At 37.1% G+C, this 27,865-nt stretch overlaps 1 protein-coding gene across 2 annotated transcripts in view; it reads right to left on the bottom strand.

Moving 5' to 3' along the window:
- Positions 1-27,865, bottom strand: part of RYR2 (ryanodine receptor 2) — a gene marked incomplete at both ends in the record, with an annotated part of 724,637 nt that overhangs the window by 98,911 nt on the left and 597,861 nt on the right. Inside the window, 11 exons of one of the 2 annotated variants that reach the window (XM_079725493.1) lie at positions 548-651; positions 2,266-2,362; positions 5,492-5,678; positions 9,121-9,265; positions 12,384-12,443; positions 13,556-13,726; positions 20,126-20,218; positions 21,592-21,679; positions 22,083-22,323; positions 23,903-24,223; positions 27,064-27,194. In XM_079725493.1, the coding sequence (XP_079581619.1) occupies positions 548-651; positions 2,266-2,362; positions 5,492-5,678; positions 9,121-9,265; positions 12,384-12,443; positions 13,556-13,726; positions 20,126-20,218; positions 21,592-21,679; positions 22,083-22,323; positions 23,903-24,223; positions 27,064-27,194 (1,638 nt within the window). Of the gene's footprint in view, positions 1-547; positions 652-2,265; positions 2,363-5,491; positions 5,679-9,064; positions 9,266-12,383; positions 12,444-13,555; positions 13,727-20,125; positions 20,219-21,591; positions 21,680-22,082; positions 22,324-23,902; positions 24,224-27,063; positions 27,195-27,865 lie in introns of both variants that reach the window. The other variant, XM_079725494.1, reaches the window with a different exon arrangement.

The following is a 27,865-nucleotide window of genomic DNA, read 5'->3' on the forward strand; positions in this document are numbered from 1 at the left end:
TATTTAACTCCATAGAGGTTTGCCCTTTGTGGTTTCAGTGAATTCATATGACCAAGACTGTAGGAACCAAGAAAAATGGAGAATGCCCATAAAACAGATCTCCAAGAAACCTTCCACTGAGAGGATGGCGCACCCACCTCCTCAAGTTTCCTAAGACTTACTGCTGAATGGAGACAGAATCTATCCAGGAAATTTGGGGTCACCAGTGGTCTCCAAACATTTTTGGTACTGAAATTTGCTTTGGGCTCTTTTATTTTCTAAAGCCTGTTTGTGATCAACAGGAAGATAAAGAATCAAGTCAACCAGCTAATTACAATGTTGTTAAGAAAAATGAGAGCTAGGTAAGTATCTGATAGGTAACTATTCAAGCCTGAAGTTGTGTGAGCGTTGATTCGTAGTGTATGCCAGACTGGTCCTATCTTTGAACACTTCTCTCTCCTCCCAAGAACAAGATGAAACTGAAACAGGAACATGTGATGGACAGAAAACTCAGACACGGGTTTCTATCTGTTCTTCCTACGTCTCGTGTGAATCCTCCCAACCATACCATTTCTCCGTTAAAGCCGTTCGACTGAACAGAAGGATCAGCTGATGGAGAGGATCAACCCGCTTAGTGCCTTCATCTTCCTCCGGAGGTTCTGCTCCAGGTTTCTATACAAAAGTCAAATTTATAAAATTTCACATTTAGGTGAAATGCTCACCCAGACCCAGGAGCACTATGAAGGCTCGGAACAACAAATAAAAAGAAAGTCTTTCTCTTCCTATTGTGGTGCGTGAGTGTGTCTGTGTCATATGCATTGTACCTGCACATGTATGCATGTGTGTGTGTGTGTTATATTAGCGACACAAAGGTATGCAGCTTTAAAAAAAAAGAAGCTATTTAATAATGGGACCAAAAAACACTATGGGCAAGGATGACTTACCTCATTTAAAAATTCTGAATGCTAGTCTTATAAGCATATTCATAACTAACTGAAAAGTGTATCTGCTACATGGATTTCAGCTTTAGGGAGGGCTCAATTTACAAAGAATTGCAATAAAATGCTACATCACTCCAAGTATAAAAATGTAGTTCATGTAGCAAAGCAAACTGATTATCAAATGAAACATTTTTGTTGCCTACAGAGACAGAGAGAGGCAAAGAATGCTGAATGAGTTAATGTCTGAACCACTTACACATTATTTTTTCTCATTTTCAGTTACTTTTAAAACTTAAAAAAGTAATTTCATTCTATTGGATAGAACATGTACCATGAGGAAAATTATGAAGCATTTTTACTGACTGTAGAATTAATTAATCCCATTTGTTGAATGATTTAATGAACTGTATATCTCTATAAGAATTACCCATTCAGACTGATATTCTCTCTACATAAATGATGTTCTTTCTTGGATTTAAGGCTTAATGTTGCAGGTACTGTGTAAATTTCTATAAGGTTGAATATTCTAATATTCTACAGGTTTTGATTTTAAAGAGAAATGAAATTCATTTAAAATATAAGGGGGTAATCAGGGGTAAGGTTTTATGAACTGGATTAGTTTATCCTTTATGTTCCCTGATAATTTGTGAGTTAAACAAAACAAAACAAAACTTTTAGACAAGAGGTCTTTAACTTGGGAATCACAAAGCCTCTAACTAGTCTGCAAAATTCTGCAGGACTATATGCTTACAAATTTTCCTAAGATGGTTCTTGGTCAGATTTTTAAATAGGTCCACAGCTCATAAAAAATTAAGACAGTGGCTCCCCTGAGCGAAGCACTCTCAGTAACACAAGCCTCCTTATCAGCATGGTTGGACTGCAAAATTCTACTTGCCATTTATACTATATTTACCATGACTTCCTGCTCTTCCTATACCTAATCTATCATTCTCTGCCCTGTATATGTTTAACAACCAGCTACTTTTCATTGGCTTTTGTCAACCTTTAACCTAGTTTTGGTGAATAATTCTTTATGGTTCAGCTTTTATAGTAATATCCTGGTTCTGAGGTGTCTGAAGTTGCTTTGAGGAAGAATTTAAAAGAATAATAGAATCAAAGTTTAGTTAAATTCTGAATTGCTGGGTGCTGATGAGATCTCTTTGAAATAAGAAGAGTGACTTTTTCCCTAAATACTGCATGCAATAACAATCGAGAATAAAGTTTCCTAAGGCCCATACACTGCAATGATGTTTTCTCTTCAATGTTATAAGATAAATGGCTCACACCAATGTTATTCCACCAAGCCCAGACTTCCTTTCATCTTCTAACCCCATTAAAAATGTACCGCTAAATCTTCTATCAGTTTATCTTCAAAGTAATGTTCTTCTGTCTCAATCCAAGATTTTTCATATCCCTGAAGAAAGAGATTGACAGCCCGATGCCTAAAAGGTAAGCACAATTTCAAACAGTTATTTTTAATTAAAGGGAAAAGGTATTCAGTAGCACTTTATCACTGGATTATCTGTGCACTAAAAGAATAAAATAAAAATAAACTTCCCACTCTCAACTGGAGAGCAAGACATCACAGAGGACAGAGAAAGGTTTCTCAGATCACACACTGACATGGATTTAGTTATTTCTAAGTTTTGTAACATTGGTCAAGTTATCCAACTTTGTCGACTTTCACTTCTCTCATTTATAAAACGAGGATAACCCCATCTACGTGTCAGTTTTGTGAGACTCAAACTGAGATAAAGAATGTAAAGCACATTGGATGGATGCTCATTACATGGTAGCTCTTATGACATAAAGTGGCTCTGCTTAAACGATGTTATGGAATTATCCAGTGCTCCTGTTAACATTAGATACAGACCCTGAGGATTACAAAACTAAATGTATTAAGGGAACTTTATGGGAGTATATATCCAAAGATTAAATCCTAGAATACTGATGACAAGTGGCTGCCTATGAATTAAAGAAGACCAGTGAACACTGAAACCATAAGTAAACTCATCATGAAATTGATGAGATTTATGGCTAAGGTTCCACTCTAAGAAAATCATGTCAATAAGGGAACATCAGAAGAGAATACCAGACAGTGTTAAAATGAGCTGGTGCCATTGTAGGATGGAATGCTGAGCTTAACAGTATCAAAGGCGGGCTAAGGAATCACGAGACATAAAGGTAGACAGGTTTATGAAGGGCCTTGAAATCCAGGGAGAAGAACTGTCAACACAGATGGAACGGCCAGAACTCACCATAAATTCTTGTATGAGAGTGGCTCAGTCTTACTGGTACATCAGAATCCCCTGTGGAGCTTTCAAACAGTACACATGCTAAGCCCTCAGATATTCTGATTCAACAGGTTGAGGCTTGGATATTTCTCAAGCGAATTTGAGTGTATTTCCTAAAAGCACCAGGTCTGAGAACCACTGGAATAAGGGATACAATTCTGAACATGTTATATCCCAGAGAGTGGAACGGCAGACTCCGTGACATTGTAGAAACTAGCTTGGACTCTGCTGTCATCAACATGACGTGAGTCAATGAAGGGAGTTGAAGAGGTGGCCTTGAAGGGAAGGATGGTGATGCGAAACGGTTCAAAGGAAAAGTTGAATACCATATGCTAACACATATACATAGAATCTAAAAAAACGGTACTGATGAACCTAGTGTCAGGGCAGGAATAAAGACGCAGACGTAGAGAATGGACTTGAGGACATGGGGAGCGGGAAGGGTAAACTGGGAAGAAGTGAGAGAGTAGCACTGACCTATATGCACTACCAAACATAAAATAGATAGCTAGTGGGAAGCAGGCACATAGCACAGGGAGATCAGCTCCGTGCTTTGTGACCACCTAGAGGGGTGGGGTAGGGAGGGTGGGAGGGAGATGCAAGAGGGAGGAGATATGGGGATATATGTATATGTATAGCTGATTCACTTTGTTGCACAGCAGAAACTAATACAACATCGTAAAGCAATTATAATCCAATAGAGTTGTAAAAAGAAAAGAAAAGAAAAACTTGATGAAACTTGGACAATGTCTATATAGGAGCAACCAGAAAAGAAATAAGAATATGAATTCAAGGTCAGTGTTCTATTTGACTAATCTGTGACACCATAATTGAGTCAGAGAATTTAGAAGCAGCACGTGGTTTGAGAAGGAACTGAAATATATTTTATACTTAGTGAGTGACGAGATGGCAAGGAATTTACTGGTCTTAGTGAAATGGAAAAGTTTTGTTTGTTTTGCTTTGTTAGTGGCGGGGGGCAGGGAGGAGTTACGTTTTTGTCTTGTTTTTTTCTTTTTTTTACTACCCAACTTACGTTATTCATTCATTCAAACACTTACTGAAAGTCAGTGCTCTAGGTGCTGAAGATATGAAATTGAGCATAGCTTTGAAGGATCTCGAAGTCTGAATCAGAGAGACAAACAGCCCCAATACTATAGGAAAGTGCCCACAACCACAGGTATTTAAAAGTGTCCTAGAAACAAATAGGAGGAAGCATTTTCAACTTGGAAGAAGTAGAAGGGCATGGCTTGGTCAGAGATGGTCCAAAAAAGAGATGCAGCTGAGCTGAGCCTTGTTTAACAGACATGGGGATGATGCCACTTGTATAAAGCTCAGATTGGGAAACAGCACAGTTTCTTAGGAGATCACAAGAAGGCTGAAATGGTACCCTGGGCTAGACTTCAATGCCACGGGTTACTTTTCTTTTAACAAGTATATCTACTGTATCTCTAGGAGAAGGTTGATGGGTCTGTCAAACGTGTTTACGTTATTCCCATAAGTTAGTTCCATATCAGTTCTTTTCCCCAAAGGCTAAATAATCACAAAAATAATAAACAACAATTAACAATGTTTGTGTTATGTTCAGTTCTAAGCACTGTGTATACTTCGACCCATTAAATAACCTGAAGAACTCTATGAGGCAAATTTTACAGTACAGCTGAGAAAACTATAACAAAGTCAGGGAAGAACCTTGACCAAGGTCATGCATCCATAAGCTGCGAGGTCAGGATTCAAATCAAGGCAGTCTGACCCCCAAGACTGAGTTCCTAATTACTCTATCCTGCCTCACATATGTGAGCAGATCCTCCTGAGTATTTAAAAGTAATAGAAAACAAACTTATGGTTACCAAAGGGTAAACGGTGGGGAGGGATAAATTAGGAGTGTGGGATTAACATACACACACTACTTTATATAAAATAAACAACAAAGACTTACTGTATAGCACAGGGAACTAACTATATTCAATATTTTGTAATAACCTATAAAAGAATCTGAAAAAGAATAGATTTTTATATATGTATAACTGAATCACTTGAAATACCTGAAACTAACACAACGATACTTCAATAAAAAATAAAAGTCATTTCATAATGACATTACAGACCAATGAGAATACCCAACAAAGGAAGACAAAGTCAAGTATTACACAGAAGAGCCAATAAATCTTGTCCATCCTTCTCTTTGGACTATTGTACTCGTGTTAAGGTAGATGCCGCCTATCACTTGTTAGGGGAAGAATAACTTTAATCCATTATAAACATCAAAGAAATTCTGACCTTGGCAGGTTATACAAAGGAGCCATCCGAAAGCAGGCAACCACTGCCCGTTTCCTCTGCTTAGAGAGCAGCTTGTGCCACACGGCCTTTTTCGATCTCTGAGGATGCTCGACCTGAGATAGAATGACACAAAGACATATGTATTTAACCCCCCAAAGGCCCTCAAAAATGCAGCTGCATCTTTTAGCTAAAAACTTTTAGAATTTCAATCCCAAAATTACCTCACAATTATTATGGGAAAACCCATGTCCTCAAAGTTACCCAATGCTAAATTTGAAATAGTTTCAAATGTTACATATTTTCCTTAGTAAAACTATAATATTTTCCCAACACTGTGTACTTTAGAAGCTATGTGATCTTTAAAAATCAAAGAAATATAAAACTATTCTATATAAAACAATTTTGTATCCTTTTCAGAATTCGGTTATGGTGCCAAAACATAGTTTTTGCCTATGCAAAACAATTAACCTATTCTTATTTATTTAGCCATTTCCACTAATTTTATCACAAGAGCTACAACAGTAAACATATATAGATGCAGTTAAAGAAAATTCTAATGAAAAGTCCGCTGTTCCTTAATATAACAGGATGGAGAGATGACAAGTCTTTGTGAACACATTAGTAGGAGTGAGTAAAAGAATTTAATTTTGCAAAAATGTTAAAATATATAATTACTTTGTTAGATAGGGACAAATGAGAATTCAAAAGTTGCAGTAAATGATGCAAGCAAGCTATGTGTTTAGCTAATGGTGTTTGGAATTTCAAGAAGAAAAAGAGATTAATTGTAAGTATTAGAGAGAAAAAAATCCCAGCATAGAATTCTACATTAATTAGTAATTTCTAGGCAATTGAACACTGTACTTCCCGGACTGTAATATCTCCGGCGCAAACATGTAGATTTCTGGAAGAAATAAAAACGTTACATTAGCTAAAAAAACAAAACTAAATTTATTATCCTTTGCAGTAAAGGGTCAACATATGAATGTAATAATGCCTGAAGAAAACATTAAGAATGTTTGGATTACAGTGATTTGGAAATTTTAACAAAGCAATTTGTATAATTTGAAAGCACTTATTTCTGTGATCTTCTTCCTTCTATAGGATCAATAAACACTTTCTGATAATTATCCAGTTCAATTTTCTTCTTGGTTATATTAAGCAAAACAAAACATTGTTGAGACACTACAGGTGAAAACAATCAAGGGTAGTATTATTCACCTAGAATACGGCATTCTGATCAACATGGGTGATAGTCAACAAACATAATTAATAAGGAAAGACCTTAAATAGTGAATTTTCCTATAAACCAAGTAAACAGATGTTGTTAAGATCTGTGATCCAAAGGTGAACATCAAGATGTGTCTTGTAACCGCTTGAACACCTGGGTTTGCTGCTGTGTTAGCCTGTCTGGAGTTTGAGTATTAGACAATTCCAAGGAGACAGCTTACTGTCCTAAGAAAAATGACCAGATGTACAGTACAAAATGTTCAATTGCAAAGGTCGCTGACCCTTGAGCCAAATGAAGTCTTTCCTCTGCACCCACTGTTTTTGCACCGAGTGTGGCAAATGAAAATATTCTTTGCCAACTATTCTATGACTCACAAATTAACATTAGAATAGAGGTATTAAAGGCATGAATTCTGCACACAGATATCTTCCACTCTTTTCTATTCTTTGATAACTGAGGAGTTCTTTTTACTCATATTCTTAACAGTTTGAAGAATACTTGGCCATGAAAATCTGACCCTCTTACCTTTTCCTAGATAATTCCTACTTCTTTAAGGTTTACACAGGGATCACCCTCATCGTGGCTAGAGTAAGTTTGGGTCCCTCTTATTCTCTCTTCAGTACATTTTGTATCCTGGCACATCTAAGTTACTACATATTTATCTATGTGGCAATATACTCCACTAGAGCACAAGCCACTTGAGTAGAGGGACAGAATTCAGTCCCCAGCAGAGTACAATGCTGCCATATGGTAGTGCATGCAATAAATGTTCACAGGATAAACAGCTGCTCAGTAAAATGAATCTCACCACTTTACAAATAACATCATTCATTATGATCACATGTATTTATGAGTATATAACATATGACTATAATAAAACAGGGTTCAATAAACTTCATTTAATGTATCTAAAAGTCATTCAAGCAAATCCAGATATGTGCATGAAAACCAGGAAGAATTAAAAACTCATGGTAGAGTAATGCTGTCAGAAATGGTCCTCTAGGAGCCATTTAATTATCATTGAGTAATCTTCCTAAATATGTATATACTTCTGGAAACACAACTCTATGACTTTATGTATCACTTAACATTTCATTACCTCAAATCTTGTCATCTGCTGATGGATGATCATTTATATTTATTTAATATTTCCTGAAAATATTTAAGGAACCATTAAGTTGCCTAAATAATATTTTATTATCATATTATATTATTAATATTATGGTGTTACATTATGTAAACACATATCGATAGCCATATGGTATAAGAGTATCCTAGCTTAATCTCATCAGGTGCAGTGATAAATTGCATGGCACTGGAAAAGTTATTAGCATTTGGGGGGCATCTGAGTAAGCAAGGAGGAAATTAAGAGGATGCTACATTAGATTATTTAACTGGCCAGGGCAGTGATAGGAGGTCATCAGATAATATAAAATAGGAAGCAAAGAAACACATTTATTATTGCTATGTTAGTAAGTTCTGCAAAACATTCAGATGACAATATCCTGAGGTGACATGGGGCATTTCATTATTTTATGTTCAGTGTAAAATAACCACCCCTCCATGTCAGGTAGGTATTGTCATGGAGACCCAGTGACAGAGCACACTCTTGGGTTTACACTGAGCACCCTCAGTCTGGTGTTATTTTGCTGAATGGACCTCGTGAGAAACAGAGACTGTCTCTGTGTTGCAGATATTTTACCTAAGCCAGAAGATCCCTTATACAAAAATATAATCCACCGATTGATGATGTTTCAGATATTATTGGTTTGGGAATTCTTGAGCAAAGGTAATAAATAAGAAAATCAAATACACGGTAAGCTTTGTAGCTTAAAATAGAATACAACTGAAAAATGATAAAAAAACATTATTTTCACATGGCTCTAATACCAATGCACTGCTCTTCTCTAAATGTAACATATTGCTGAACTTGAGAAAAATTAGCCCAAAAATATTAAAAGGAAAGGTTAAATAAGTGACCTTAAATTCAAAATTCAAACATTAGACCAGGGAAAGATAGTATCTCAAACATGTTTTTATGATGAACAATAGAAAAATAATAGTTATAAAACATTTGAAATCAGGTGTAACTCCTCAAATTTTTGTTAAAATGGCTTAAAATTAATTACATAATTTTAATTATCTGTTTAATTTTAGAAATATTTTGAAAAAGACTATAAAACAGAGGCCTTGATCTCCCCAAATACATTATTTATCGATGGTTACAAAAATTACAAGCTTGGAAGTGCTGCTGATTAGATACTAAGGACTCCCAAGTCATAGATTCTTTGTAATGAACATGCTGGATATATATGTTTTCTGGCCCACGGTTAACAAGTTAACACACATCCTTTAAAAAAATATTTTTTTATGGTTAAGGCAAATGTGATTGAATCAACACAAAATCTAACCTGTTCAAGATGAAAAAGCACATTTGCTATATCCAAGACCCTTTCCACTGTCTTCTCAGGATCTGAAGTGTCTTCTGTCCTGTTGGGTAAATCTTTGTAAAGAGCCATCTGCCATCTAATAGCAGGATCCTCCACCTGCAGAAAAAAAGAAAAATGTTAAAAAAAATACAGTGTAAAGAGGGGAAGACACACTTCTGAAGAGTCAATCTATAGCTATTTATTGAGCATAGCACAGGGTGAAAACATGACGCAGAGATCAAGACAGAGAAGTACCTTGTACTCATGAAATTTATCGTCTGGTGAGGAAGGCAGACATCAAACAAACATTTACAGTTGTGACAAGGGCTACTAGAAAGAAATATAAGGTACCTGGATATTTAACCTAATCTGTTGGTGGTTGGGAAGATTTCCCTAAACAAGTGAAGTTTCAACTAGGATTTAAGGATGAGCTGGAGATGGTCAGGTAAAGGAAATAGGCAAAGCAATCTTTTATCTTTCTCTTTTCCTTTCACAGTCAAACACTGAGAGACTCACATATTTACTTTAGAGGATTTAAGGATGAGCTGGAGATGGTCAGGTAAAGGAAATAGGCAAAGCAATCTTTTATCTTTCTCTTTTCCTTTCACAGTCAAACACTGAGAGACTCACATATTTACTTTAGAGGCAATGATATAGGATCACATTTATCTATAAATACAAGGATTCTACAACAGAGCTCAGTCTCACTGAAACAAAGATATCAATTAATATAAAGCAACGAAGGCCTACAAAATCACACTTACAATAAACCAATCTACAGACTCTACTTTTTAATACTGTCAAATTTCCTGGGTGAAAGATATAACGGAATTCTGAATGTTTTTAAGAAATATTATTTTAAACCATAGAAACTGACCAATGCAAGCATCTTTCCAGGGATACAGCACTTCAAAGTAATAATTTAGATTAACTATGTCATTAAAAACGGGCACAGCAATACTCATATGTTTCTCCTCCCATTAAATGCTTTAAAAACAGGAGATGGAGTGCAATGAAGCAGAAGTAAACAAACAACATCTAAAACTTCACAACTCCTAGCCTGAGAAAGTGTAGTTTGAAATGTTAAAAATAACTTTCATCTTACAGGAAAACAGAGATAGAGCTCTGTGCACTGAACGACTTGTCAACACCATTTGTCTTTTGATAAAATAAGATGTTTTCTTCCATATACTTTTTTCATCTGAGGACTCTGGTACCTCTAGATATTATTCTTTCTAATATACAATCACTCCCTCTTGTCCTCAGGATTACCAGTCTTACAATTTCAAGACAATGTATTCAAGAAAGAGCTGGGAACAAAAGAACTCATTGCTTGCAAGTCTGTAATATACATGAGGGCCTTGGGGCCTATTTTTATATACATGAGGGCCTTGGGGCCTATTTTTACGCCTGGCGTAAAAAATATAGAATGAATTGTCACAAAGAATATGTATTCATTATGTCTTTATTTTCAGGTTTCATTCATTTGGAGGTGAAATATTGGTTATAAATATGCATCCTTTTCAGCTTTTTTGTTCCTCCTGACTCCTCAATACACAGTATACATTGTCCAAAGTATCCCTACAAGTAACCTCTAGAATATAATGGAAGAATTTCCTCCTGCTTATCCGAGACATAACTTTTTTTTTTTTTTTTTTTGCGATACGCGGGCCTCTCACCGTTGCGGCCTCTCCCATTGCGGAGCACAGGCTCTGGACGCGCAGGCTCAGCGGCCACAGCTCACGGGCCCAGCCGCTCCGCGGCATGTGGGATCTTCCCAGACCGGGGCACGAACCCGTGTCCCCTGAATCGGCAGGCGGACTCTCAACCACTGCGCCACCAGGGAAGCCCTTTTTTGTTTTGTTTTTTGGGTTTTTTTGTTTTGTTTTGTTTTGTTTTGTTTTGCAGTACACGGGCCTCTCACTGATGTGGCCTCTCCCGTGTCGGAGCACAGGCTCCGGACGTGCAGGGTCAGCGGCCATGGCTCACGGGTCCAGCCGCTCCGCGGCATGTGGGATCTTCCTGGACCGGGGCACAAACCCGTGTCCCCTGCATCGGCAGGCGGACTCTCAACCACTGCGTCACCAGGGAAGCCCCAAGACATAACTTTTATTTGACTGTTTCCTGAGAGTGGTATAAACCCCTTCTTAAGAGGTAGTGAATACTTTCTGTCTCTACGTGGGACCATGGTTCTCAAAATGTGGTCTTGAATTCCCTGGGGCTCCCGAGATCTTTTCAGGGGCATATGATTGCCTCAAGTGCCCATGCATGTAGTATAAAATTGAGGTTCAGCTGGAGGCGCTATCTGCGAAGAGATCGTGCTCTTATAGGAATTAATCTCCTACTCTGTTAAAGTTAAAATTAAATGGATAATTGAGTACACAACAAAGTACACATGAAATTTGCTCTAAATAATGTGAGTACTGTAAAAGCATGTCGCACCTTTATATTATATTCCAAGTATTAAAAGAAAATGAATATGGTTTGGATCTTTGGAAAGAAACATTTTAATACCCAGGAAGGGATACATTATACTATAGCCACTAGTTTTTGACATTTGGACATTTTCACAATTAAAAAAAAATCCTCAGAAGGGACATCTGAATAGAAGCAAAGAGTTGAGTCAAAATAATAAATTGCTAGACTTCTCATATTACATAACACGTCCTGTAAACAAATGAATAGTTTATCCACTACTATGAAAGCATTTCCAAATAATGGTAAATGCTTGGACTACAAAAACTACTTTGAGCAAATTTTTTACCCACCATTAGAAAGTATGTGTTATCTTGGTTTCCATTCATGTTTCTCTTCTAAATGTACACTGGCTTTGCTATTACATTAATTCTTGCTATCTCGTATGTACTAATGACTCAAATACACTTATTTAATTTCTGAGCACTAGGTGTAAAATATCAAATTTTCATAGACACCTGTCTCCATGTCCCAAAGGTCCTCAAACTCAGCTATATGAAGGAAATTCCCAACCTTTATTTCAACTGGCAACATCTTTTTTCAAAGTTTGACAATCTCCGATGATCTACTTTAAAAATACATCATTTGTTATCTTGAGAGTCATTAATACAAAAGGATTTGAAAGCAGGATAATGACTGATTAAGATGATATATTTCCACTACCTTACTTGTTAAAGTAACATTATTTGTAGTACTCTACTAAAGAGAGATTAACTAGTTTATAGGTGCTAAGTGTGCTTTCTAATAATATTGGGCTTACCTTGCCTTGTAAGTGAATATTACTGCGGATTATATCTCGAACTTCATCCTCAGTGTCTTTCTGTCAAGAAATAAATGTTACCTAAATGAAGTCTTATAATGCATCGACTGTCACAAGTCATTAGAAATAAACTTCTTGAAATAGTATATGTTTGAACAAACGTCTTTATAGGATTTAATACATGCAACAAATGTATTACATCGCTCAGATAATTAACATCTGGGGCTTAACGCTCAGATACTTTTTTGATATTGCTGTGACTTGAAACAAGACAACCACCTAATTTAACTCCAGTGAAAGTGCCCTAGACTCAAGACAACTGAATTTCCAGTTCACAAGAAGTAGGGCAGAAGCATGTTCCCTTGGGTTTAAACAGAAGTATGTCTCCAGCATTCTCTGAAATCTCCATGAAGTCATATTAGCACCCAATAACATCCCCAAGGATCCAGTAATACTGAGGAGCATATCCTGAGAAGCAAATATTAGACAAAAGCCAATGGGCCTGAATCTCTGCAGCTCCCTTTCCTACAAACTCCCTTCAATTTGCTCATGGTAGGGTCTCAAACTCTGGATATGCAGAGAGGTGCTTCAGTGTGGGAACATGGGAGGGGGAACATGTCCTCCAATTTACATGAATAAAAGACAGCAAACCCAATGTATATTTTTGAAAACTTGCATCCTCTCTGTGTGACCATGAAGAGGAAAACCAGAGACCATCAAGAAATCTTGAGAACTTCAATCTTGATGCTCACAAAGGAGAAAAGCTGCTGATTCAAAAGTCAAATTCGTATCTAACGACAATCAGCACATTATGCATCTAACATTCAAAATCACTCTTCAGAAATCTGCAGAAACCTCTCATCACAAATTTGATATAGGAGTTCATATGAAATCCATTTTTTTCCACTACCGGTGACTTGTTGCCATCTTTTCTATTTGGTTTCTGAATATGCCCTGGGGGTGATTAACGTAATTGAGAAATAAAAACAGCCTCCAAAAAAAATATTAGGCAGTCTTTGTGTCTGAGTCCTAGGGCCTGTGCAGAAAAATTGTTTAATAAAGCATTCAATGCAAATGAAATATTGACATAGAGCAGTGAGACGAAGGAATCCAAACACATGAGCATCTGGAGGTTGAATGATCATTCCCACTGGTAGGAACAGGAGCCTTACCAGACTAAATCGATTTTTGGCCAGAGCAATGAGCTCCTGGTCCCCAGGGGCACAGATGTTCAAGCCAATGGGCAGTAATCGCTTCAGAGCTGCCACGATAAGAGAGGTCTGCATGGAATACCGGTCTCCTTTGCGCTTCATTTTCTTCCTTTCCTGATCAGAAACAGCTGCCTACAGAACAAAGGTAAGTGTTGGAATCTGCAATGACTTCTTGTCTCATAGGACTATGAGCCTTTTCTAACTTGCCTGTAGTTTCATCTTCCTCGTTTTCTGCTGGCCCCTATTGTTTAGGAATCCTATTGAGGATAGCCTTTCTCTTTCCTTCTCAGCATCTCTTGCTGATTTTAAGTCCCACTCTCAGATTCCCAAATCACTAGAATTTACTGGTAGGCATTTCTAGATAATCTTTTTTTTTTTTTAAAGAAAAAAGGTTTATTTTTTTGTTTCTTTTTTGTTGTTGTTGTTTATCTGGCCACATCATGTTTCCTGACCATGGATTGAACCCAGGCCCCCAGCAGTGGAAGCGCCGAGTCCTAACCACTGGACTGCCAGGGAATTCCCTCTATATAATTTTATTTTATTTTATTTATTTATTTATTTTTTTTTTTCGGTATGTGGGCCTCTCACTGTTGTGGCCTCTCCCGTTGCGGAGCACAGGCTCCGGACACGCAGGCTGAATGGCCATGGCTCATGGGCCAAGCCGCTCCGCGGCATGTGGGATCCTCCCAGACCGGGGCACGAACCCGTGTCCCCTGCATCGGCAGGCGGACTCTCAACCACTGCGCCACCAGGGAAGCCCCCTCTATATAATTTTAGAAGGAAAATGCACATTGTAATTTTAGAGAGTCATATGGATGCATGAAAAATCCATGGTAATTTCAGATACTGCATGTTTTATGATTTTTGGTGGTTAACAGGAAAAAAAAAAAGATTAAGAATAAATGGTTTTTGCTTTGACAAATGCTTGCTTTGCAACACACACACACACACACACACACACACAGCATATATAAAACTCTCATATATTTGCCTTTTATACAGGCTGAACACTTGTCTCCCCAGGGCCTTAATCTAGATGTAATATACTAATCAGTGTTACATAAATATTCAGGATTATCTCTGGATAACCTGTTTACAACTGAGAACAGCCATGATACTTCAGGGTTCTCTAGTGATTTTGTTGAAAACTGTGCTTGTGCCAGGGTCACCTCCAATGACAGAGTCTAATTTTCACTGGGTAGTGAGTATTCTTCTTTCTATTAAGAGGACATGTTCTAATGTTAAAATGAGAATAGCTGTCCCATATCCACTTCTTTGTGCATGTTAAATTTCTTTGTAATAATAAATCAAACATTGAAGATAGTTTTATGATATATTGTAATAGTTTTGGGATGAGAAATTCAGATCATTTAATATACAAATGATTTGCTTTCCCCAAAAGAAGGCAAAATATATCACAACATGATAATGAAAGAAGTTTTTTTGCAAAGTGAAAGTACTGAAACATCTGAAATCATATGGTAATGGTAGCTGATATGTTAATAATATAATATATATTATATAATGTATTATATTTTTACATATATAGTATATATTGATATATCAAACCTACAATATCTGAACCACAGTAATAAGAATCATATTCACTTTCCAAAGAGATGTACTTATTGTGTGGATCCCGCTTTTATCTGTACCAGTTTGTAAGAGAGTACTCTAAGTTTAGTAGAAAAAGACCAGTGAATAATTATTTGTACTATTAAATTGATTAACCCATAAAAATAATGAATCAGTGGTTTCACATGAGCTCTTTGCTAAAAGGAAACCTAACCACACTGATAATAATAATTACCCAAATGAGGAACCACCATCCTAAAAATTAAGGAAATTGATATAAATTATGCAAACATATTTCTACCCAATACTGGTAATTTAGTTTTTGCAAAACAATATTACTCAATACATTAAAGTCTAAATTTTACTGGTGCTGAAGTTTTCTTTGATTTTAACTTGTAAAGGTCTTTTGGTTTTACTGCTGTAAAAGTAGAAGGAGCTTATACCTGGCTTGATATTTATAAATATTTAAGCAACCTTGTAATAAAAATAATTTAAATCAACACTAAAGGCAACTCTACACTGCTCAGTTTTGAGAAGTACTAGATAAATTAATTCCTACTTATGCTCAAAATATCATCTTTGCTTTCTATAACATAGGAAATCTGTAAACTGAAAAGAACAGTCAATAAATCTTTGAACTTTTATGGGTGATACAGTCCACTGTTGGTATGAAGAAATTAAATATACGAGCAAGCAAATATCCTCATGTACATCTATAAGGGCTGGTTTTTCCTTGTTCGGTGCCAATTTCCTCCCCAGACTATGGAGCTTCATTGGGGAAGTGGCCAAACCTATTTTGTTCCTTTTTGTATATGCAGAACCAAGCACTGTGCCTTACACATAGGAGCTGTTCGATAATTTGAACAGAACTGCTAAAACTATTGAATTTGCGTAGTTCATTTTCAATCCTAACATTTGAATCAGATATGAATACACAATAACATGGTCAATATGTAGGCACTGATGGAAGAAATTTTCACATATTGAGATCTGGGAAAGTCATTCTGGCTTCCACATGATTTAACTTAAATTTTACGCGAATTAGAACAGCCTGTTTTGTGACCCATCAAACATGCATTGTGCATCTGCTTTAACCACTGAAGAAACAAATGCATTTAAAAAATTAAAATAGAGTAACTGTGGCTCAGACATCCAACATGGAGCTCAGTGGCCACTGTGAATGTAGTCTGAGACAGGATCCTGAATCACAGAGAACTTGAATTTTCTGAACTGTACCAGTCTCAAGGACACCACCAGCCATTCTCAAAACATCTGCTAGCCCCTGCCAGCTGCAGCGTTGTAGTCTCAAGATCTCCTTGGTAACTATGCAACTATTTCGGACCCAGACCAATCCTTACTTAACAAGCACACTTACTTCTTGCCAGGTCCAGTCATAATTTTTGACAAGTAACTTATGTAATTTTGCAGTGTTTGCCTTTGTAAGTCTCCCCCATTTTGTAGTATGGCGGAACATAATTCAACTGCTTCTTGAATCTGTGTCTACCGGGTTATAGTCCTCAGTTTGGCTCAAATAAAACTCTTTTCTATTCCTATTACAGATTGTTTATCATTTCTGTCAACAGCAGATTTAAGGAGTTGAATAAATGACCTCTCTCTTAAATCAATCTGTATGTGTGTGTGTGTGTGTCTGTCTGTCTCTCTCTCTCTCACCCACACACAGACACATGCATGCACCACAAATACAGCTCCAACAATTTCACCTAAAATAACCTAAAATTTAATAGAGGACCAAGAAAAAGGGAAGAATTTTCTAATATTCCTACAAGAAAATGGCCTACAAATCCCCCCCAAAATAGACATAAAATCATAAATGATTTATGAAAATTTAGATATATGAAGGATAAAAGTGAGCCTATTCATCAAAAAGACAAGAGATTACAAGTTCTGGTGAGAATGTGGAGGAAAGGGAACCCTTGTGCACTGCTGGTAGGAATGCAAACTGGTTCAGCCACTGTGGAACTGCATGGAGGTTCCTCAAAAAATAAGAAAAATAGAACTCCCAGAGTATTATGGCCAATTATACATGCACTGGCCTCTCTCTGGGCTACATATATTTTGCTTTAAGCCAAAATGAGCTTCCCTATCCCAGATTTCCTATTCCAAATTGGTCTGCTGGCCAACTTATATACTCTTCTAATTTGGGAAATGGCACTTCATACATATAGTGATTATCCCTGCTCGAGCGACTGGCTGAAGACTGATGTGTGACAATGTGTCCTTTGGTTGGTGTTTGCATTTGGTCTCAATCTCTGGCCAAAAGGAGTTCGTTTTTCCTGCAGGACTCTGGGAGGGTGGCTCTATCGACTGCTGTGACGCCTTAGACAGATGGTTTAAGGTCTTGTCACAGAAATCCCTGAAGCTTTCTGCATCTCTCTGCTCTCAGCATTTCAGGAGGGAACACCTCTCTGTTCATTTCAGTTTCAGATGTAAGACCTCTCGCCACCCTACTGGTATCCATTCTTGACACCAGACCCAAATGATACAGCTTTTGGGGAAAGAACTTACTCATCTCCTGACTACCTTCCACTTCTGAATCCCTCTTGCCATCTGTGGTCAGCTGAGAACCTCAATGATACTGATAAAAACTGCAGTTATGACACTGCTATGACCAACCAGTGACTCTCAAATCTGTCCAAATGTTGACACATGCACATCATGATTACTTTAGTAAAACAATATAGGTAACATGTTAGTATGTTTGACTCCATTGTTTGAACTGGAAACATTTTTTCTAGGAAAAAAGTTTATTGTATTTCCACAATATAAAATGTCAAGCACATATGCAGGCAAAAAAAATTTTTAAAGCAAAGAAGCAAGGCATAGTCACTGATTTCTAAATTTTTCATCAATATTACTGTTATTTGCGATCTATCTCGTCTCAGAGTGTTAGCAGCCATAGGTAAAAAGACTAAAAGGGTTAACAAAATTTGGGGGGGGACATTAAATTTGAGATGCTCCTATCCATTACTTTTGATTTTTTCCTGAAAATAGGAGTAAATGTCAATGGTTGTAGATGCCTCAGTTTAGGTTACAGGACGTACAATGCTTTGAGTGTATGCTTGGAGAATCCTTGGACTAGAATGATGGAAAAGAGGGAAGAGGATGTCTGTATAGAGGTATGCAGGCCTCTGCTCTGAAGACCTTTAATTTATCTTGAGTTTGATAATACACTGGAGTCATTGTCATCCTCCAAAAGAAAACACTGACCTCTTATGTCCTCTCTATGCCTTTGTTAACACCGGCCTACACTGACAACATACTGACAAAGCAGGGTAATTCACTAACAGTTTTCAGTTCAGAACATCCCTGTGAAATATATACTCTTAGTATAGCATCTTCTGAAGGAGCAGTTCCTCACTCTTTAGGCTTACTGTCTGCCCAGAGGAAAGAAAATTTATCATCTTTTATGAGTGTTTCAAGAGCACAGGTGCCCAGAGTAACAGCCTGTAGTAGTCGGACAATTGTTCTAGTCATGCAAAGCTTCAGCCAGCATTAGCTTTGAGTTCATGTGTAATAGAATCAAATACATGGCATTTACAACTCTGAATAAGACTAGAGTACTGAGTGATGCTATTTTATTGTCCTGGTGGTCGACAATGAAACAAGTCAGATAGACGCTTGGGGTTCATCTCTCTTCCCATAATTTATTGAGTTGGTCGAGACTGATTTCCGTAGCCACAGTGCCACACTATTTTGCATCTTTGGTCATTTGGTAGCAGATTTTGTGTGTTACGCCATCTAATATATTCATTTTCTTATTTAGTGGTAATTCACAAGATAAAGGCACATATTTTTCAGTGTTTTGAAAGGTCCTCCAGTCCGCAACATGAGTGATGGAGAAAACAAAAATTTCCATTTCATATGTGAGAACTTAGAATTCATCCATGTGGTTCTTAAACAATGCAGCTAATTATTTGGCGGTGTATTTATTTGACACACATAAATGTACATACATTTCCTCTGATGAATACATATTATTGACTAATTATATCTATATTATACTGATTGGCAATTTTGTGAGTGTGTGTGTATATTAAGCATGTCTTTTTTTTTTTTTTTTTTGCGGTACGCAGGCCTCTCACTGTTGTGGCCTCTCCCATTGCAGAGCACAGGCTCCGGATGTGCAGGCTCAGCAGCCATGGCTCACAGGCCTAGCCGCTCCGCGGCATGTGGGATCTTCCCAGACCGGGGCACAAACCCGTGTCCCCTGCATCGGCAGGCGGACTCTCAACCACTGCGCCACCAGGGAAGCCCTAAGCATGTCTTTGTATTGTGATGCCTTGACATCGTGGTCCCTGCTGAACTTTGAGTGCCCCTCCCAGGGTTAGTCAATTCCTAGAGATAGAAAATTACTTGCCTGCAAGCACGCCTTTCATATACAAACCAATCAATTCAGAGTCCTTGTCCTCCAATCACCTCCTTTACCTGAATCTCAATCCACCTGCCCTCATCACCCAGGGCCAGATACCAGACAACTAGGGACAGTCCCTACACCCCAGAGCCCGCTGAAATGATTCAAGCTAGCCAGTGCTAAACCTGCTTACCCTACCTCGTCTGCTCCTTTCCACAGAAACCATAATAAAGGCTCTTGTGCACATCTTCCCCTTGCTCCCTCCGCCTCATGGCTGACCCTGGTGCTTCCCCATGTGTCCTCACTCTACGCTGTGCCTTCTGTTTCCAGGGGACTGTGAGTAAAATCTTCTTCCTCCATGACAGTCATTTCCATGTCTACATGTCTTGCCACACCTGATTACAGTAAGTCCCAGGTACCCTTAAAACTGTGTGTGTGTGTGTGTGTTTAATCAGTAAACGTATCATCAAATCCATCAAATTCCAGTTACAAACCTTTAAAAGGTCTAAAAAATATCAACCAATTCAACTAATGAACGTTATATTCACACATTTTCTAGAGAGTTAAACAGATTATAATAATACCTTGGACATCTTTGACTTGGTGTCCGTAATAAGGAAAGACATATTGTTGATTTCATTCTGTACCACGAAGTTCTGCTCTTCTCTTTTGAAATTCTGAGAAGTCCCAAAGGAAGTTTTAATTAAAACCACAGATAAGTAGTTCATGTAATAGAGGTTACAAAGGAACCTAAACTTTCTACAAAGATAAGTAGTAATTTGATATATAAGACTTATAAAGAAAGGAAACAAATAGCTGTTGAATATCAAATGAGGGTGCTTGGCTGGGGGCAACAATTCTGGGAACTAGATAGAAATATGTATGTTTCAAAGATGGGAATACTAAGGTTCAGAAAATTTAAGTAACCAAGTCACACACCTACCAAGGGGCAGAATGAATACTCAAACACCAACTAACTGGTGGTAAGCATATACTGCCTTTTGGGATAAACACAGATTTCCTAAGGGCATGCACAACTATAACGCAACTTTCCATTCTGTCAGATATTTTATCTACTTTTTCATATACCCTAAAATTATTTTATTCATTTTTAATTTAGGAACATAAAAACACTGGCAAAGTCAAGTGTTTAAGCAGTGGTAGTAGTGAAAGCAAATACAGAATAAAAGCAGAAATAATCACAGAGCTTTAAAAGAGAGGTTAACAATCTAATTATACGTGTTTCTTTCTTTATTATTTTTTTTTTTTTTGCGGTACGCGGGCCTCTCACTGTTGTGGCCTCTCCCGCTGCGGAGCACAGGCTCCGGACGCGCAGGCTCAGCGGCCATGTCTCACGGGCCCAGCCGCTCCACGGCACGCGGGATCCTCCCGGACCGGGGCACGAACCCGTGTCCCCCGCATCGGCAGGCGGACTCAACCACTGCGCCACCAAGGAAGCCCTACGTGTTTCTTTTTTAAAGGAGCATAACCCAAGCAAAATAATTTCATAGTAACCAACTAAATATGTTAATAATTGATGAGTAATAAAAGATTTTGTATGAAGGACAGTGAAAAGACTAAGCCTCAACTTTCATTCAGCTCATATTAACATTCTAATTTTAATATTATAACTGCTCACATAGTTTCACCTTTAAAAATTTGGGTTAGAACGTATATAACATATATTAACAGATTTGTGTTTAAAATATATCCATGAGATTCAAAAGCACATATTCAGATTCTTTTTCTTATTCTTGAAACTAACACTAGGCATTCATCTAAAAACCTACTGATTATGATAAGTACTCAGCACAATTAAAAATCTCTGTGATTGTTTGAAGATAAATTACAAAACTCAAAAGAAGGCTTATATTGCATCAAACTCCCCAGGGAAACCTAGTCTCTCTCCTGATCAGTTAAGTGATACTAAGGAGATGACCTTGAGAAACACTCTGATAGGTATTTACTAAGGGGATAGGAAAATTCATTAAATTTTGCAAGTCCTTAACATATTCCAGAGAGTAAGCACTGTCAGTATTTTCCTACTTACGTGGGATTTTGACCAGTAGATAAACACCTCTGCAACCATGCGGAAAAGATCTTCTGCTTCTGGGTTAGGCTCTTTTAGCCACTTTGCCCTAGATCACATAATAAATAAAGAAAGTGGTGTCTCAGTTACTCCCTAAAGTTAATTAAAAAAAAAATCACACTCCTAAAGTTAAACGTGAAACCAAGTAAACTGAGGGTGAGCATGCTTGTCCACAGAGCTCATAAATGGCTTCAGTGTACAGCTGTAACATTTTAAATAATTTAAACACTGTAACTGTCAAAGTGCTAGCTTTTACATCCACAAGGCAGACTGCTCCACAATGGGATTTCCAATTGTAATTTTAAGATGTTTGGTGAAATTCGCATCTGATAATGTCATCACTGTGAAAAAGCTCATTGCTAAGTAATGAATGAAGCAATTCCACTGGGACATATGAACACAGTAAGGTTATGACTTAATTTGAGAAATTAGATCACTTTTGAACATTCTACCTGTTATAGTCCACAAATCTAATCAAGAGCGGGTAGAAGGCATAGAGATCTCTGGCCAGCGTGGTGAACTCGTCTAGAATGAGAAGTTCAGCCTCGGACATATCCCCCCTGACCTCGGATTTCAGATGGTCTTCCTCTGATACCACCATTGCTGCCTTTTTCTTGAGTTTCTCCATTAATGGCAAGAAATGAGTTTTCAAGAGCTGAGGTTTCACTTTATTTATAATAGGCTGGGAAAATACTGTTTGAAGACAGACATTAATATTCCACTCTGCATAAACATTCATTAAAATGAGGATTAGATGGTCATCACAATTGTACAGCATGATTAAGCCTCCCTCTCCTCCAGCACATGACTTCCTTTAGAATTCAGCCCATGCCGCAGTCCTTTTTCTAGTCCCAAACCTAATTATATAGCTGCTGTTCAAAAATGATTACTGAATTGAAACTGATGTGCTTCCTTGTTTTCAAAAAAGAAAGAAAGAAAAAAATTGGCAGCTAATTTAGAATTTTTAAAAAGGCCTTCATTCACTTTGGAAATCAATTATTTTCACACAAAGAAGAAAAGTCCCCAAATGGAAAAGTTCCCCCGGGCCTTTTTTTAGAAAGAGATACACACCACTGAATACTTATATGAGACCACTACCTACTTAACTACTACGCCATCTCATTATAACTGTCCCCATCCTTGTCCCAGTGGAAGAGTTAGATTACATATAATACTGCTCTTTTATTTAATAATAGTTGTAGTTGTTAGCAACAGTTCTAAACTTGATTAGGCCATTTTTTTAAATTTAATTTTTACTTTATAACAGATTTACAATGCTGTGTTAGTTTCAGGTAGACGGCAAAGTGATTCAGTTATACATAAACACATATCCGTTCTTTCTCAGGTTCTTTTCCCATATAGGTTATTACAAAATATTGAGCAGAGTTCCCTGTGCTATAGAGTACGTCCTTGTTGATTACCTATTTTATATATAGTAGTGTGTATATATTAATCCCTCCCCCTCACCTTTCCCCTTTGGTAACCATAAGTTTGTTTTTTAGGCCATTTTAAAAGGAATATTTTTCTCCCTAAGAGTAACATACATACACTGGGGAAGTGTATAAAAGAGAAATGTTAAAAATCAACCATAATTACCCTACCGAAATTAGTAAGACTTTGGTGTAGTTTTTTTGGAAATTTTCCCAATAAGTAATATCATATGTAAACTTCTGAATTCAAATTTTTAAAGTTCTTCTTTTAATCCTCCATGATATACTGAATATTTTCCACATCATAAAATATTGTTGAAATCTTAATGTTTGAAAAAAAGCATAATATTCTGGTATATGGATGTGCCAACCTATTTAGCCATATGCTAGTGGCTGGGCGTTCAAATTGCTTCCAATTACTCAATATAAATAGTGCAATGATAGAGAAGCTTAAATGTAAATATTTGTATCTTTTGATTATCCTCCCCCATTCCTGCTAAGAGAGATGACTAAACCTGGGTGGCTTCAAAATCCAGTTTTATTTTTGTCTCTGTCTGCAGAATCATTAATTTTTACTGCTGTGTTCACTGATTAATCTTAGCGAGATTAGTCAAATCTAGAAAATGTTTACTCACTTAAAAGTAGTAACTATATGGAAAGTTACCCAATGTCTGATTAAATCTATTATTTTTTTAGAACAGCATGACAGAAGTAATTCAGAATATTTTTTGAGCACAGAGCAAATATTCACAAAGATTAAGACAGAAAAATTTTAGTCTTCTGTATTTCAAATCTTTTTGGAAATAAACAAATGGAAGTGGCACATTCCTTCCCAGTCTTACCTGCTAACCTTTTCATCCAGGCTCCCTCATCAATTCCCAAGTTATTATATATGATTTTCAGGATATTTCCCAGCAGCGTGTTCATGTGCTCTGAGTTCAGAGCTGTGCAGCACATCTCAGCCCTTCCTGGATTATTCTCGGGTCCGTGCTCCCACCAATGAGACATGTAGCTACACAGCATGGGCAGGATAACTTCCATCACATGTGGCATTTGTGTATAGCGAATACCGGACTCAGCTAAGTCCACAATTTCTTCCATGAGTTTCTCCAAAGATGGTATATTTGGACAAACATCTTCGACATTAGCTGGCAAATTAAGAGCTAGAGAAGCACACGTACAAATGACATGTATTCAGTGAAAAGAAGTGACCCGAAACACACACAAGCAATCATTTCACACTGGGCTTCAAAACTCAGCCAGACCTGCCATGCCTTCAGCTGGATTCCTCTCTTTTTTTTTTTTTTTTTTAACTGAAATGTAGTTGATTTACAATGTTGTGCCACTCTCTGCTGTACAGCAAAGTGACTCAGTTATACACATACAGACATTCATTTTTTATATTCTTTTCCATTATGGTTTATCACAGGATATTGAATAAAGCTCCCTGTGCCTCTCCCTTTTCCCATGGCAGCTATTTCAAACTTTCTTTTCCCCCGAGTCCCTACCCAACCACCTGAAGATCAGCAAATGACCGATCCTTCTAGGAATATCAGATGTTTCTTCTTCGAACTGCCTGCTCTCATCTGGACAGGATTTGTGTGTCTGGTCTCACATTCACGTCTGTTCCCCTTTTCAGCAGGAGTTCTGAGGTCCCTATGCATGGTTCACCTGTGTTCTGATGCTGTCTACCCTCCAGCAGCTGCCTTGCTCAGGAATGTATTTTCAACTCCTTCTTCTCTACTGCCTCTTCCGCAGCAAACCTATACACATGCTCAGCTCTCTCTTAGACTGTTTACCTTTCCAGGTACTCTCCTAGCCACAGAATTGAAGGCTTCTGCTTTTCACCACTGAACAAATTTATTCTTTTACAATCCTTATCTTACTAAGTGTTTCAAGGGCGTTTCACATCACTGACCAAAGTTCCTTTTCCTAAAATCCCCCTTTTCCTTAACTTCAGTGCATTCAGTGTTTCTTGACTCTCTTCTGAATTTTGTCAGTCTCCTTTTGCTAACTCTTTTCTCCTTGCTGAACTTTTAAATATGGGTTTTCTTTAGGGATTTATCTTGAACTCACTTCTCTTTTTCAGCTTATATGTTTGCCTAGGCAATTCTGGCCATTCCTATGGGCTTCTGCTGTAAGAGAATAACTCTCAAGGCCGTATTTCCTAAAGTTTTTTTGTGTGTCTCATAAGGAATGTGTCAAAAGCAACTAAAATATAACAGGTCTAAATTTAAACTTGACCTTTCCTCTCCAATCTACCTCTTGAGCCTGCACTACTATCTCGTGAGGACAACATTATCCAATGAGTCACCCAGGCTAGAAACCTGGGAGAAATTCTAGGCTGTGATGCTCCTTCATCTCCTACAGGAGATGATTCTACCTCTAGGATTTCTCATAACCTCTTCACTATAGACTACATCCAAGGGGTTTTGCCCAATTAGATTTCTTCTGCATTACCACAATCATTTTCTAACTGGTGATGCACACTCATTCGTCTTCCTTATTTCTGCCATCATGGAGTTCTAAAATGCAAAGCTACTCATGTTACTCCCCTTTTTAAAGTCAATAAAAGGATCCTTTTTGCCCTGGTACAGTCCCCACTCCTTACCTGACACAGGAAGCCTACCTCGCCTCTTCTTGGCTTTCCATTCTTGCCTCATCTTTTCTCTTTCTTCCCTGAAAGCTACTGCCACCTCAAAGTACTTGAAGTTTCCCCTAACGTACCAGACTTTCAGTGTTCCTAATTTCAAGGCTCATCTGTACAAACTCTGCTAAGTCTTCCCAGGTGCTCTCAGCTCAAACTGCTTTTTTTGTGTCCCCAGTGTTCTTTATTCTGAATTCTATCACATATATTCACCAGTCTCTCTCCCTCTACTGCAACTAAAAACTCCCTGAAGAAAAAAATCAAATCTTATCTTTGTATATACCATCTTCTCCATCTACCAATGATCATTTGTTGAATGACTTGACTAAAAAAATGAATGAAGGAGAATCATTAAATGCAATTCCTTTCCTTTGTTATGCAAACGGTGTATTACAGAAAATAAGCGGGGAAATTATCTGCTCTGTGTATTTCCTTACCTGTAACAAAATAACAATCTGCTTCATTCTTGATTCATTAAAAAATATTAATGAATCAAAAATCCTTAATAACACAACTTAATAAGACATGCTTATACAGATAATTAACAATCCAAACTCAACTGTGTTTTACTGTTTACAAATATATTGTGCAACTTATGTAGAAAAATATTGCTAAGTTATATTCAACATATTTTTCTTTAACTTCCTCTGTGATGTGAAATTCGAATCATAAATTAGGCAAATTAAATAACGATTATTCAAGTTTTTAAGAGGTTCTTTACTTGAAAAATTCACTATAAAATCAGTGTAACCAGTAGCTCCCATATAGACATGAATTACACAGAGAAATGATCTCATCAACAGAGAGGTATGCATTTGTGAACAGCTAATAATTCTTGTTCAAGTTGGGGAAACTCTTGAGGGCTTTTGGAAAATGATTAAAATAAAATATACTTTATCAGACTTAGAGGACCAAACTATCAGAAAAACATCACATGGAATAAAACTGTTCCAATAAGATAGACATACCCGGTGAACCAAGAGAAATGAAAGGTACAAATCTATAACTGTAACAAATAAGAATACCATATACTTACTGACTACCTATAAGAGATAACTGAATCAGAAATCAGATTGACCTATTTTTCCATATCTGCTGATTATTCTGTCTTATTACTAAGAGGGTTAATTTGTCTGTGGCTCATTGACTTAGCAGAAATTAAACTAATTTTCTTTCAGAAACACTACGGAAATAGTATACAGCATTCCAAAAAATTCCAAATAATAACACCTAAGAACAAATAACATGGAGATAATAAATTAAAATAGCCCATTAAAAAATCACGGTCAGAAAACACAACAAATGTCATTAAGTTTTAGCTTCAAATATCAAGTAGTGCACATGCTTCTGTGTTACCTGCTCTCTCTCGAGAAGACTTAGTATTGTAGATGGAGTAAACATTGTGTTTGTCGAGATGAGTTTCCAAAAATGCTACAGGAAAGGCACCAGCAAAGGCAGCCAGACACTCTCCTAATGCAGAACGTTGCCTATGAGTGGAAAACGCTTATATTTTTTAAGTCTTCTAAGTGAAAAACTGAAGAAGTTATATTAAAATTGGAAAGGTAAACCTAAAAGAAGGACAATCATAGTGCTACTGCTACTGATAAAAACTAACCCTCAAATCCAATTTCTATATTGCAAAACATCATGTGCTTTCAATAGCAAATTCCCTGCCATTAAAAAAAAAAACACACCTAAATTATCTGTCAGCTAAAAAGAAGTTAAAAACAGTACAGACAAAAATAACAACAACAAGGAAAATAAACCCCAAGCCCTGTAAATTCCCTCATAAGTTTGGACATTTTACTTTTTTTCTTTCTTTCTTTTAACATGATGACCTAAGGAACAATTCTTGCCACGTGAATAAATGGATTTTGATAAAAATTTTAAAATTCAAGTACTAATACAACATACAAATAAAACTTTCTGAAAATTTACCATGTATAAGTAATTTCAAGGTAGCTATGAAATGTAAGGACATATTAGATCCTAACAACTATTGATAACACTTAAAATTAATTTATCATTTTCAAGGGAAGGAAGGGAATCAGACTGTGATGAATTTATTCAAGGCTTCCCTTGCCACTGATATAAATTCTCTCTCCCTCAGTTACCTACTTAATCCAAGGCTTTACTGGCATGTTAAGTGTTTATTAAA

The sequence above is a fragment of the Hyperoodon ampullatus genome, assembly GCF_949752795.1.
Source record: "Hyperoodon ampullatus genome assembly, chromosome: 1".
NCBI lineage: Eukaryota > Metazoa > Chordata > Mammalia > Artiodactyla > Ziphiidae > Hyperoodon > Hyperoodon ampullatus.